Source organism: Anguilla anguilla, chromosome 12 (assembly GCF_013347855.1).
Source record: "Anguilla anguilla isolate fAngAng1 chromosome 12, fAngAng1.pri, whole genome shotgun sequence".
Taxonomy (NCBI): Eukaryota; Metazoa; Chordata; class Actinopteri; order Anguilliformes; family Anguillidae; genus Anguilla; species Anguilla anguilla.
This window is the reverse complement of record NC_049212.1, coordinates 686,251-701,199: the sequence shown is the minus strand read 5'-3', so window position 1 is coordinate 701,199 and position 14,949 is coordinate 686,251. Positions and strand designations below refer to the sequence as shown.

Genomic DNA, 14,949 nt, shown 5'->3' with positions numbered 1-14,949 from the left:
TAAAGCACATGCTCTCCTGGGCTCAAGTACAGTACCTTTGGTGGCGGTCTGTTGAAATGCAATCTGGAGGGGAAACAGCCAGTGGACGAGGCAAGGCTGGTACACCCCACTGTGCACATATAGAATATTCAAGGCCTTACAGCTCTCACTGATCATCCGCTCACTAGTGGCAAAAGCCTGCATGCAAGGGGTTTGTTCATAGGCCTGAAAAAACATGAAAAAGCACAAGGTAAAGGTATTGAGCAGTGTCTGTTAATATGTGGTTAGCCCTGAGTCTGATTATTAATCAAATTATGATTCAAAGGTAACTTTCGTAAAATCCGAAGTGGTGGTTTCAGTATGATAGAAAGAGTGGCAGGGAGGCTGATCCTTTTAAAGCACTGGTCTGCAGCATTATGACAAATCCTACAGTCTCACTGCTCAGTTCTGCCGGTGCAGGATCCTACAGCTGGCACCCAGGAGCAGCAGCAGGGTTACTGTGTGGATCAGCTGGCAGAGTGCTCTAACACAGTTACTGTATGGATAAGTTGGCAGAGTGCTCTAACACAGTTACTGTATGGATAAGTTGGCAGAGTGCTCTAACACAGTTACTGTATGGATAAGTTGGCAGAGTGCTCTAACACAGTTACTGTATGGATAAGTTGGCAGAGTGCTCTAACACAGTTACTGTATGGATAAGTTGGCAGAGTGCTCTAACACAGTTACTGTATGGATAAGTTGGCAGAGTGCTCTAACACAGTTACTGTATGGATAAGTTGGCAGAGTGCTCTAACACAGTTACTGTGTGGATCAGCTGGCAGAGTCCTCTAACACAGCTATTGTGTGGATCAGCTGGCAGAATCCTCTAACACAGTTACTGTGTGGATCAGCTGGCAGAGTCCTCTCACACAGCTATTGTGTGGATCAGCTGGCAGAATCCTCTAACACAGTTACTGTGTGGATCAGTTGGCAGAGTGCTCTAACACAGTTACTGTGTGAATCAGCTGGCAGACTGCTCTAACACAGTTACAGTGTGGATCAGCCGGAAGAATTCTCTAACATAGTTACTGTGTGGATCAGTTCATATAGAATGACAATGTTCCATTAGAGCTACAAGAGCCAAATCTGCAGTCAGAGTGGGAGGCAAGCTCAGTGTGATTGGGTATAATATGCATTTAACCCTGAGAGGCTCCCTGTATCAACCCTTCAGAGACACTGGAATGGATGTACCGAATGCAGATCCACTCGCAAGACTTCATGTTCGCTAAGCATTACTGAAACACGGCTACAGCAGGAACACTGCAGTAACAGTGACTAACACAGGAACACTGCAGTAACAGTGACTAACACAGGAACACTGCAGTAACAGTGACTCACACAGAAACACTGCAGTAACAGTGACTGATGGTGGGAACACTGCAGTAACAGTGACTAACACAGAAACATTGCAGTAACAGAGACTAACACAGAAACACTGCAGTAACAGTGACTCACACAGAAACACTGCAATAACAGTGACTAACACAGGAACACTGCAGTAACAGTGACTAACACAGGAACACTGCAGTAACAGTGACTAACACAGAAACACTGCAGTAACAGTGACTCACACAGGAACACTGCAGTAACAGTGGCTAATGCAGGAACACTGCAGTAACAGTGACTCACACAGGAACACTGCAGTAACAGTGACTAACACAGGGACACTGCAGTAACAGTGACTCACACAGGAACACTGCAGTAACAGTGACTAACACAGGAACACTGCAGTAACAGTGACTAACACAGGAACACTGCAGTAACAGTGACTAACACAGGAACACTGCAGTAACAGTGACTAACACAGGAACACTGCAGTAACAGTGACTCACACAGGAACACTGCAGTAACAGTGACTAACACAGGAACACTGCAGTAACAGAGACTAACACAGGAACACGGCAGTAACAGTGACTAACACAGGAACACAGCAGTAACAGTGATTGATGGTGGGAACACTGCAGTAACAGTGACTCACACAGGAACACTGCAGTAACAGTGACTCACACAGGAACACTGCAGTAACAGTGACTAACACAGGGACACTGCCGTAACAGTGACTCATACAGGAACACAGCAGTAACAGTGGCTAACACAGGAACAATGCATAACAGTGACTAACATAGAAACACTGCAGTAACAGTGACTGATGGTGGGAACACTGCAGTAACTGTGACTTACACAGGGACACTGCAGTAACAGTGACTAATAGCACTCTCTGGGCATGCTCCGATGACCTCACCTCCACCACAGCATTCTCAATTAGGCCTGAGACAGGAGAGTGAGTGGCGCTTCTCAGTTTCAGAGTGGCCACTCTGCGCTCCACAGCCCGGCCAAACCGCTCCCTCTCCCTCCTCTCCAGGCTCCTGCAGAGCAAGCACACAAACGCTGAGGCACGCTGAGGCTCTGAGAGCCCCAGGATCAGATTCAGCTCAGCCATTTCCTCTGAGGATTGCAGACATTCTATTGGTTCGCACAAGTCAGAGATTGACAACAAATTGCAGGTTGACTCATTGTGGGGTACATAAAGCCATCTAACCAGTGAGTGAGTTCCAGTTCTTGTATGACTTGTGTTTAATTAGAGTCTAGTTGTATCCTAAAATACCACCAAAATAAACTGAAATAATCAAGCTGTAATGTCTGATTATCATTGCTAAGTCAATGTTACTAAGATTCTAACAATTGAACTCTCGTGGCATAAACCTTGCTGAAAATGGATAACTGACATGTTTTTACAGGGAATTACAATTTACAAGGTCATTCAGTCTGTGATTCATTTTAGTCTGAATCTCCAGCTTTCAGTTCAACTCCCAGAGGGTAATGGAGTGCAGAGTTCTACGGTACAGGATAATGTTATCATGCTCACCAGGTGGAGTCAGAACTGAACGGCTGTAACCTCAGCAGCTTCTCTAACCACACAGATCTGCGCAGGGAGACTGTCAGCATCCGGCCACCGAGCCTCTTGCACACTTCCTGCATTCGTCCAGGGTCAGAGGTCAGCACCATGGAGATGGCCCCTCCCAGCACCTCGCTCTCCACGCAGTGTAACAGCCGGGGTGTAGGGCTGGCACACTGCACCCCTGGCTCTGCAGTAACACACATTCACTTCCGCTCTCATGCTCCTGTCTTTCCTTGCTTCTGTCCAACACCTCCCCAATTTATACACAAACTTTCATATCTCGGTCATGCTCACCAAAATCACCAGGGAACCGTCCACACACCAGCCCAAGCTGAGTCTCTTCAGATGATACAGACATGCAACATACATAACGCTAACTCAGAAAAAACGCTCTCTCTTGAATCCAGCACCCTAACCCCCTTGCCAGGTCAATAAGAATCTCAGACGCACATTTGATGATGCTCTCATCCCCTCCTGGAACATTGCACATCATGAACTTAATCTCACACAATCTAATAAACCCCAAATTACTAATGAACCTAATAACCCCCAATTTTGTTCTGTGTAGCCCAAGCCCTACTGCTCCCTCCCTCGTTTCACACCTTTGCACTTCGCAGTCTGGTTAAGGCTACCCATCTCTTCCAAATAACTGCTCCTGGCTGACATCTTGTGCAAGGAACATTTCCACATGCTGCACAGAAACAGTACAATTCCAGCTGATGTAACTCCAGCTGATGTTACTCAATTTACGACAAGCTCACAGGGCCAAACTCAGACCGGAGCCTTAGTTCCGCTTAGCTCACTGTGAGAGTGAGAGACGGTCGAGGAAAATGTGCTTAAGTGTCGGTGTGAATTCGGTCCATAGTGACCACCTCCTCCCTCATCACAAACCATACAGAACGGAGGTGAGCGGGCTAAACATGATGAAAGGAGGAATCTTTTCCACCCTATTGTCAAGCAGTGCTGGACTTGACACTGTGTGTACACACACAATCTTCACCGTCTCTCTGTGTTTTTGTGCCACTGGTTCAGCAGCCCACTGGTGCACTGTGCAGACGGTATAGCGGTCAGTGTGTGAGGCGAGACCTGTATTACTGCTCCGACAGGCGGAACTCCGGCGCATGCTCAGGTGCAGGTATCTGCTCTCCACAGACTGGAGGCGTCTCCTCGCCCAGGCAGAGTCCACCTCCTCCACATCCAGCTCCTCCTGTTCCTGTGCAGAGGAGGGACCAGTGAGGCAACTCGTTCCCCTGCTGCCCTAGCCTGCGTCGCCCCACGCCCAGTGAGCCCCCTGTGGCAAGGCCGAGGCTCTGCAGGAAGCAGGACTGCCTTACCTGCCTCCCCACCCAGTGAGCCCCCTGTGGCAAGGCCGAGGTTTTGCAGGAAGCAGGGCTGCACTACCTGCCTCCCCACCCAGTGAGCCCCCTGTGGCAAGGCCAAGACTCTGCAGGAAGCAGGGCTGCCCTACCTGCCTCCCCACCCAGTGAGCCCCCTGTGATGACATCTGTTTGCGCTTCCGTGTGATCTGAATTACACCAGGCCTGTGGCCTCTGCGTGACACTTTGCATTACAAGTGGTGCATTTGTTTCAGCACAAATGTATACTGCATCCAGGGTGCTAGAGTTGCTTGTGTCCTATAAGCAAAGACGTAGAAAAGTGCATTACTTGATGCTTTCTCTCCTCCACAGCCAGCATGTGCTCCATCTCAAAAGCCACCAGGTTGTAGGTATCGCTGACAAAATCCATCATCTCTCGGCAGGCTGCAACATGGCTGCCATCTGGGAAGAGGACACACTCACTGCATGAGCCCGGAAAAAAGCGGAAATTACAATACATGAGTTACCCAGACAGAGGCCTTGAGCATGATATTACGACGGAACTAAAGTGGTCGGGAAAAAGGCAAGGATATCACACCATCTGCTGTGACTAACACCTGGTAGTATGGCCACTGTGGTAAAGCAAGTGATGCAAGGCAGGAGGGGCACGGTTAACAGCACTAGCAGTAATTTCAGCTCATATGTTGAGCTACAGGAGACATTGGTTATAACTATCGTAACACAGGAGACAGTGGTTATAACTATAGTAACACAGGAGACAGTGGCTATAAGTATAGTAACACAGGAGACAGTGGTTATAGTAACACAGGACACAGTGGTTATAAGTATAGTAACACAGGAGACAGTGGTTATAGTAACACAGGACACAGTGGCTATAAGTATAGTAACACAGGAGACAGTGGTTATAGTAACACAGGACACAGTGGTTATAAGTATAGTAACACAGGAGACAGTGGTTATAAGTATAGTAACACAGGAGACAGTGGTTATAGTAACACAGGACACAGTGGTTATAACTATAGTAACACAGGAGACAGTGGTTATAAGTATAGTAACACAGGAGACAGTGGTTATAGTAACACAGGACACAGTGGTTATAAGTATAGTAACACAGGAGACAGTGGTTATAGTAACACAGGAGACAGTGGTTATAACTATAGTAACACAGGAGACAGTGGTTATAACCATAGTAACACAGGAGACAGTGGTTATAACTATAGTAACACAGGAGACAGTGGTTATAAGTATAGTAACACAGGAGACAGTGGTTATAGTAACACAGGACACACTGGTTATAACTATAGTAAAACAGGAGACAGTGGTTATAAGTATAGTAACACAGGAGACAGTGGTTATAGTAACACAGGAGACAGTGGTTATAAGTATAGTAACACAGGACACAGTGGTTATAACTATAGTAACACAGGAGACAGTGGTTATAACTATAGTAACACAGGAGACAGTGGTTATAACTATAGTAACACAGGAGACAGTGGCTAGAAGTATAGTAACACAGGAGACAGTGGTTATAAGTATAGTAACACAGGAGACAGTGGTTATAAGTATAGTAACACAGGAGACAGTGGTTATAAATATAGTAACACAGGAGACAGTGGTTATAAGTATAGTAACACAGGAGACAGTGGTTATAACTATAGTAACACAGGAGACAGTGGCTATAACTATAGTAACACAGGGCACAGTGGTTATAACTATAGTAACACAGGAGACAGTGGTTATAAGTATAGTAACACAGGAGACAGTGGCTATAACTATAGCAACACAGGACACAGTGTTACTATATATATATATACACAAAATATGCAGTAGATACTACAAGAATTGTTTCTCCTGATTAATTTTCCTGTTGAACTCAATGGAAAAACCATTCAGGAGAAACAATGCTTGTAGTATCTACTGCATATCTGGCAGCAGCACAGTGGTTTGAGGCTCATTTGATACCTTGGACCCTTGATGACTTAAAGCCATTTAGCCAACAAATGTGTTCCATACTGTATCTACTGAATCTAGTCCCAACCCCAAATTCCCATAGAGATCTATTCAAATGCAAAGAGATTTTGTATCGCTTGTAGGACAACCTGACAATAAGATATCCAGACTCTGATGATGGTGATAGGTCACAGACATCAGGAAGTCATGGCATGCAAATGATATGCAACCAAATACAAAACATGACTCTTTTATTGGACATTATGTTAATTTGTCTAAAAACACTGAAATGGGGGACTACGTATAAAAAGTGCTGTAATTACTACATGATGAAACCAAAATATATTAGAATACCCTTTAATAAAAGCTCTGTGTCTGCACTTTGACCACATGTGAAATGTTTGATTACAAACAGAGAAAATTAAATATTAAATCAGAAAAAATAAGAAAAATGCAGGTGGTTTTAATGTTGTGGCTGATCGCTGTATATACTGTATATATATGTGTGTGTGTGTGTGTGTTTGTGTGTATATATATATATATATATATATATATATATATACACATACACACTCACCGGCCAATTCATTAGGTACTTGTTAGTACCGGGTGTAGTCTTCTGCTGCTGTAGCCCATCTGCTTCAAGTGTTGTGTGTTCAGAGATGCTCTTCTGCATACCTCGGTTGTAACGAGTGGTTATTTGAGTTATTGTTGCCTTTCTATCAGCTTGAACCAGTCTCCATTCTCCTCTGACCTCTGCCATCAACAAGGCATTTTTGCCCAGAGAACTGCCGCTCACTGGATATTTTTCTTTTTTGGACCATTCTCTGTAAACCCTAGAGATGGTTGTGCGTGAAAATGCCAGTAGATCAGCAGTTTCTGAAATACTCAAACCAGCCCGTCTGGCACCAACAACCATGCCACGTTCAAAGTCACTTAAATCACCTTTCTTCCCCACGTGATTGACTGATTAGATATTTGTGTTAACGAGCAGTTGAACAGGTGTACCTAATGAAGTGGCCATTGAGTGTGTATATATATATGTATATTTATATATAGCGTTGAGGCCAAAAGTTTACATACACCTAGGCTAAAGACATTCAAACTCAAATTTTCATAACTCCACACATTTCATGTTATCATACATTTCCTGTCTTAAGTCAATTAGGGTATCTACTTTATTTCCATAAGAGGTCATTTCAAAATAATAGCTAAGAGACATTTATTTCAGCTTTTATGTAGTATATCAAATTTTCAGAGGGTCAAAAGTTTACATACACTTTGTTAGCACTTGGCGGAATTTCCTTTTAATTGCTTAACTTGAATCAAATGCTTGGGGTAGCCTTCCACCAGTGTCTCAGAATACTTTGCTGGAATTTTTGCCCATCCCTCCTGACAGAACTGGTGTAACTCAATCAGGTTTGTGGGCCTCCTTGCTCAGACACACTTTTTCAGTTCAGTCCACAAATTTTCTATGGAATTCAGGTCAGGGCTTTGAGATGGCCTCTCCAATACTTTCACTTTGTTGCATTTAAGCCATTTTGTTAAAACTTTGGAGGTATGCTTAGGATCATTGTCCCACTGGAAGACTCACTTGTGACTCCTAGCTTTTAACTTCCTAGCTGATGTCTTGAGGTGTTGCTTCAGTATTTCTACATAATCCTCCTTCCTCATGATGCCATCCATTTTCTTAAGTGCACCAGACCCTTTTCCAGCAAAACACCCCTCAACATGATGCTGCCACCCCCATGCTTCACAGTTGGGATGGTGTTTTTTGGATTAAAACCCGTTTTCCTCCATACATAGCGCTGATCATTATGGCCAAACAGTTCAGTTTTTGTTTCATCTGACCAGAGAACACTCCTCCAAAAGACTAGGTCTTCATCCCGTGTGAGGGAGGGGGGAGTGTCGGAGGACCACACGTAACGGTACAGGGACTCAAAAAGCGTATCCCTGAGGTGATAAGCCACTGAGGAGGACGGGAAAAAATAAAACAGACTGACAGGAGTGAAAACTCGAACTCCCTGTCAAGCCTTAAAAAACGGCCAAACGAAAAACAAAAACACTTAGCACCGCTCAGGAACGAAAAATAGCTGGGATAGAAACCAGCGAAACCCAACGTAACTGAGTCGCAGCTCAGACCCGAAACAAAAAAGGAAAACTTGGGTCGAACACCGAGATACCCAAGAACCTAAGACGCAGCTTAGGAAAACGAAAAGGTGAAGCCCTAACGGTCTGCCGGCACGAAGCCCAGAAACACAGGCCAAAATACAAACCTTCTAAGGGGGAAACGCTTCTTGAGAAGCGAGAGAACAGGAGGTTTATTAAACAGGCTCTGAAATACCTTACAGGCTCAATGAGAACGTAAGTTGACACTGAAGCAAGGACTGAAAGCCAGACAGCGTCTTAAATAGCCTTGCCTGACGCAGGTGGCCGAAATCACGGCATAGGGAGGAATTGGAAACAGGTGCATCCAATAAGGTAATAATAAGGCCGGGAGGCCAAAAAACGGAACTGCACCCCAAACCCATGACATCCTGGTGATCACCTGCAAACTTCATTCTGGCTTTTTTATGCTGGTCTTGGAGTAGGGGCTTATTCCTTGCGTGACAGCCTTTCAGGCCATGGCGATGTAGGATTTAATTAATGGTGGATGTAGATACTTTGGTATCTGATGCCTCCAACTCTTTCACCAGTTCCTTTGTTGTTGCCTTGAGGTTCAGTTGGACAAAAGTTTGTTCAGCCCTGGGAGTTAATTTTTGGCTCCTTCCTGAACGATGCAGTGTCTGTGTGGTCCCAAAAGTTTTTATATTTGCATAAAATTGTTTGTACAGATGCTCGTGGTACCTTTCAGTTGACTGGAAATTGGTCCTAAGGAGTAACTGGACTTGTGGAGGTCCACATTTTTTTTTTCTGAGATCTTGGCTGAGTTGGTTGGATTTTCCCATGGTATCAAGGGCAAAAAGGCAGTGGCTCTAAAGGTAGGCCCTTAAATACAGCCACAGGTGCCAATTAACTCCCAATTAACTCCTAATTATGACAATTATGCCAGAACCAGAAGCTTCTAAAAAGTCATTACATCAATTTCTGGAATCTTCCAGACTGTTTAAAGAGACAGACAACTTGGTGAGTTGACCCACTGACATTCTGATATAGTGAATTAAAACTGAAATAAATCCGTCTCTAATCAATTGTTTTAAAATGACCTCTGATGTGAACAAAGTAGATGCCCTAATTGACTTGCCAATAGAAATGTATGGTAATATGAAATGTGCGGAGTTGTGAAAAACTGAGTTTGAATATCTTTAGCCTAGGTGATGTAAACTTAAAGTATGTATGTAAACTTCTGGCCTCAGCTGTAACTACTAAAGATCTATGAAGCAAAAAGTAAGTGGTGTATGCTGGTGTCCCCAAATCTATCCAAAATATCTTAATTGTGCATTTGAAAATCATAACATAATTACATATTTCACTACAAATCAACTGTTCTTACACATTTTTGAATCATTTCCAAGTGAGAATATTATCTTTTCATCAGTATAGGGGTCTACACTTAACTAAATATGTACTTATTCATACTTGCATGTTTTTCTGTACTCTACAGTAAGTAAACTTTTGTTTCAAGGGGATGGGACAACATGTTACTATTATACATTACAGGCATTTAGCAGATGCTCTTATCTAGAGCGACTTATACTGTTTTACATAACATTTACATTGCATCCATTTCTGGATATATACTGAAGTAGTGCTTATACAGTATATTACTGTGTAATGTTACAGTTGAATGCACAACACTGTGCTGAAGCAACCACGTGGAGCTCTCACTCTTTGTAATAAAATTCAAATGAACAATTTGTTAGAAAGCTTGTACTGTCCTCTACACAATAAGAGTTATCAATCAAATCAAAACGAACTGAAAGGAGTTACACTGGTGTAAAATGCAAGTGAGGCTGTGTGCATGGCCATTGTAAATACCTACCCCCGCTTTCTATTTCTGTGTTCATTTCTCAAACGGATTTACATGTAAAACTACTGTTAAGATTTAATATTTATTCCATATTTAGTTGCAGATATTGATAGTTGAAAGACATGGCGTAATTCCACAAATATCCCTTGTTTATTTTGCTATTCAGTAAGCAGTGTTTTCCATCACTGTATTGGTATACCTTCGGGTTATTGTTTGTTTTATCTTGTTAGTATGACGAAATACAAATTTTTGGTGGTGAAAAAATATCTTTATGAACTCCCATATGGACGCTGTTTAGTGTGTCATGCTTGGCAGGGGTATCGTTGCAGATGGGACTGCAGGGAGGATGTGGATGTTAACTGGATGACCTGGTGGCACACAGGAACTCTGTATTTAGCATCATTGTAGTGTATCATGTACTAATAAAGCTGAAAGACAGAATATGTTGTGTCCGCTCATAATTTGGTTGCAGGAGCAACGCTTGTCTGAGCAATCTCAGCACACTGGCATGCTGCCCACTAGGGGCCTTGCGTGGAGGGGTTAAAACACAGTTTACAAAACTGATACACAAAGTAAATTCACTAATATGAAGTCACCCTATAAAACTAACATAATGCTTTGAGGCCGCTAAGTTTCGAAAACAAAAGACAGATAAACTGATTACAAACTGTAAAAATCAAGAGCATATAAATATAATGAAAAGAAAGTCATAGGAGATCTGTATAATTATAAATAATTGTGCTTGTTTGTTTTTTTTTGTTTTTTTTTTCATAACAGCATTCCTTGATCTCAGTTCTCATTTGATGTGCACAGTAGTTGGTATGTTATGCCCATCTAGAGCGAACTACCCACACATACTACAAAATGCAATTCATCACAGGATTACTGTAGGCCATTGATAGCTGAATCATTCAATGATTTGAAATCATATCATTGAGAGCTATAAATATTGAGCAAAAGAAAAAGCTACCAGGCTGAGATTTCATGGTTCCAGTACAGAGTACTGGAAGCGCATAGCTCAGTTCCTGGTTACTGCATGCAGTGAAGATTGTACACTACCGGAACTCCACTGGCAACGGCTGCTCTCCATGGCTCTCTTGCAGAGGAAGACCAGCTTATGAATCTCTCCCTCCACAGATGCCCCCTCACCCTCAGGACACTTGAACGCAATGGCAGCAGTCACCAGAAAGACAAAAATAAAGAATGCTGCATAATCTGGCCTACAAATATTATTGGGTATTCCATATTGAGAGAACACAAACATAGGTGGAAAACTATTTGGGGGGAAAAGTTGCGAGAAGGTGGGCTTAACAGAATATTGAACTGTGGTAATTATTATTATTATTATTATTATTATTATTATTATTATTAATAACAATAATAATAATAATAACAACACCAACAACAACAACAACAACAATAAACCTAGATCCTATTTGAAAAATAACTCAAGAGATCATCACAGTCAAGTTTGAGAAGGCAGATATTTTATACGTGAAACACATATATACTGAGCACATAAATGATTTTTTGGTATAATGTATATGGCATTGATTTCTACATGTAAGCCCTGAGACTCTTTATACAAACCGAATGCCATGCCTGATTAGCAAATACAGGCAAGAAGGTCTGCAGGAAATGGCCTCCAAGAAGCTCCCATGAGCACTTGCTTTGGGGAGAGTCTCTCAGCTGTGTTTCGAGTTCATGAGCAAGAGCAGCTCCCAGCCTGTTATAAACCTAAATAAAAAAAGGGAGGAAGGATAACTTAGGCACTACCATCATGGCTTGGGAGAAAATATAGCTTTTCAGACAAATATCACTCTTCCTTGATCAAGTGAATTACAGGGCATACACACATCAATTGAAAATGTTCTTCAGCAATAAAAATTGAAACAAATACATTTTCAAACCATGAATGATTTGGTGACTTTGTATGTTAAATCGATATTTTAATAAAATAGACAGCCTGTAATAGCTTACTAATTTAAAACATAACATCATTGACTGAAAATGCAGACACAAATTGTTTTCAATTTTGTGTTGATATTAATTATGTTTATTATTTCTATCATGTACCTTTGATTTTGTTACACACACATGCGGTAACATTAGCTTGCAGAGGCTGTTACTGAAATCTTTGTTTTGTGGCTGTCTCACTTTTCTATGTACTAGCTGGAGTTGGGGAATAGGCTATCCAAAGAAAATATCCACTTACTTTATGCCATGGTTTAATATAAGATACTTACTTTATGCCATGGTTTAATATAAGATGCTTACTTTATGCCATAGTTTAAGATAAGATACTTACTTTATGCCATGATTTAATATAATATACTTACTTGATGCCATGGTTTAAGATAGTTACTTCATTCCATGGTTTAGGAAAAGATACTTACTTTAAGCTATGGTTTAAGAAAAGATACTTACTTTATGCCATGGATTGAGATAAGATACTTACTTTATGCCATGGTTTAAGATAAGATACTTTATGCCATGGTTTAGGAAAAGATACTTACTTTATGCCATGGTTTAAGATAAGATACTTTATGCCATGGTTTAAGATAAGATACTTACTTTATTCTATAGTTTATGATAAGATACTTACTTTATGCCATGGTTTATGATAAGATACTTACTTTATGCCATGGTTTAGGAAAAGATACTTTATGCCATGGTTTAAGATAAAATACTTACTTTATGCCATGGTTTAAGATAAGATACTTACATTATGCAATGATTTAAGATACTTTATTCCATGGTTTATGCCATGGTTTAAGATAAGATACTTACTTCATGCCATGGTTTAGGAAAAGATACTTACTTTATGCCATGGTTTAAGATAAGATACTTTCTTTATGCCATGATTTAAGATACTTACTTTATTCTATGGTTTATGATAAGATACTTACTTTATGCCATGGTTTATGATAAGATACTTTATGCCATGGTTTAGGAAAAGATACTTACTTTATGCCATGGTTTAAGATAAGATACTTACTTTATGCCATGGTTTGAGATAGGATACTTACTTTATGCCATGGTTTAAGATACTTACTTTATGCCATGGTTTAATATAAGATACATACTTTATGCCATGGTTTAAGATAAGATGCTTACTTTATGCCATGATTTAAGATAATTATTTTATGCCATGGTTTAATATACTTACTTTATGCCATGGTTTAAGATAAGATACATGCTTTATGCCATGGTTTGCCAGGCAGCAGAGTTTCCTCCAAGCAGGAGTCTAGCCAAGGCAGGTGGTATAATGGTCTCCCCGCCCCTGGTTTCCGCCAGATGCGTGGTGGACTTTTTGCCATTCCACATTCTATTTCCTGCAAGAAACCCCAAATGAGAAATTAAGGATGTTAGAACAGATATTAAATAAATCACAACAAACAATATTTTTTTCAGTTTGGGTTTATTGACAATTCTTCATGAATGTAAAAACAACTGAACTTAAATACTTTAAATATAACTGAACAACTGAACCTCAGTATTGTGAAGAACACAGCAAACAAGGGTAATGTTTTTTTCCCCATTCCGGATTACACTCCATCTTATTCCTGAGCATGTTTTATGTAGAGTATTATTTCACTTTGACAATCATACAAACATTTCTGCGGATTTTCCCATGTGCGTTGCTAGGTATTTTAACACGGCAGTGGGCCTATTGCATTTTTTACACTGCGTACCAGGCGGCAAGAATGAAAATATTCTGTGGGAGTTGAGGAGACAAAGACTGGGGACCAAAACAATGCATTACTTAAACTTAAAAAGCCAGCGGGCACCGTCTCTCAGTGAAACAAGGATTAAATAAGATTTTCCTTCAAGCACCGTTAGCAAAACCTATTAAGAGCGCGACATATAGGTTTAATTACAGCTCCAGAAAAAACAGCCCACAAATTCATATTATTTCACGTTATTCCATTTGTTGCCACGTACCGGCGAAGTCATCAGACACTCGCCATGGATAACTGGCTTCCACATTATGATACTCGTAAACAGGGTCAAAGGAGTGGGGAGTGGGGGGGCGACACCGGGCACATTTTCCCGGCGCCGGGAGGGTGTGCTGGTGGTGTGTGAACTGCTATTGTCCCGGTAATAATATAATGATATAATCCCCCCCCCCCCCACCCCTGCCCAGTTTTACGAATCACCGCGTTTAACTGAGCAACTACTAAAAACATATTTAATATGCAACTTATACGAAATGCATAACCTGAAAGTAACTTACCAGAGACAGTTATAAAAAAATATATTATGCCTGCTGCTCTTTCATGACGGAGTGAGTCTCCAGTGACTGTTCCTCTGTTAATGTTGACGACGTCATGGCAACCAAGTCTCGCAATATTTGGCTACGTCGTTAACCTTCCCATTTTTATAAAAACTAAAAATGAAAAAGCGTTTGTTGGAACTCACAAAAACCCTTGAAATCAACAGCAATGATTTGCTACAGTTTCTAACTTCTTAAGAACCAATTCTGTATTTGTCACTGGCTGATTATAATGAACGAATTCGGCAAATAAACTCCGTGCGTTACTAGACCTTCTCAGCTCACCGTTTGGACTGAGCAATCGCCGGCATTTAAGAGAAGAACGCACACAAGCGCACTATTTGTTGGTAATGAACTTTAATACTATTTAAAATTCTCTCAATTTACAATCATTTCGATTTAAAACAACTGCAGAGGCCAAAAGAACAAAATAAAAAAGACCACTGCCATTATTACCCTGTATTAACATGTGTTATTCCCTGCTATCTTGCTGCCCAAA

The 14,949-nt window shown here is 41.3% G+C and overlaps 1 protein-coding gene across 3 annotated transcripts in view; it reads right to left on the bottom strand.

Moving 5' to 3' along the window:
- The window catches only part of LOC118209631, a 49,404-nt gene extending 34,725 nt beyond the window's left edge, over positions 1-14,679 (bottom strand). For 2 of the 3 annotated variants that reach the window (XM_035385152.1, XM_035385154.1), the window contains exons 1-9: positions 14,412-14,679; positions 13,375-13,509; positions 11,765-11,911; positions 11,234-11,333; positions 4,583-4,695; positions 4,004-4,130; positions 2,885-3,104; positions 2,261-2,384; positions 36-204 (exon numbers count right to left, since the gene is read on the bottom strand). In XM_035385152.1, the coding sequence (XP_035241043.1) occupies positions 36-204; positions 2,261-2,384; positions 2,885-3,104; positions 4,004-4,130; positions 4,583-4,695; positions 11,234-11,333; positions 11,765-11,911; positions 13,375-13,494 (1,120 nt within the window). In that variant the 5' untranslated portion in view covers positions 13,495-13,509; positions 14,412-14,679. The remainder of the gene's footprint in view (positions 1-35; positions 205-2,260; positions 2,385-2,884; positions 3,105-4,003; positions 4,131-4,582; positions 4,696-11,233; positions 11,334-11,764; positions 11,912-13,374; positions 13,510-14,411) is intronic. The other variant, XM_035385153.1, reaches the window with a different exon arrangement.
- Between the last annotated feature and the right edge of the window lie 270 nt (positions 14,680-14,949).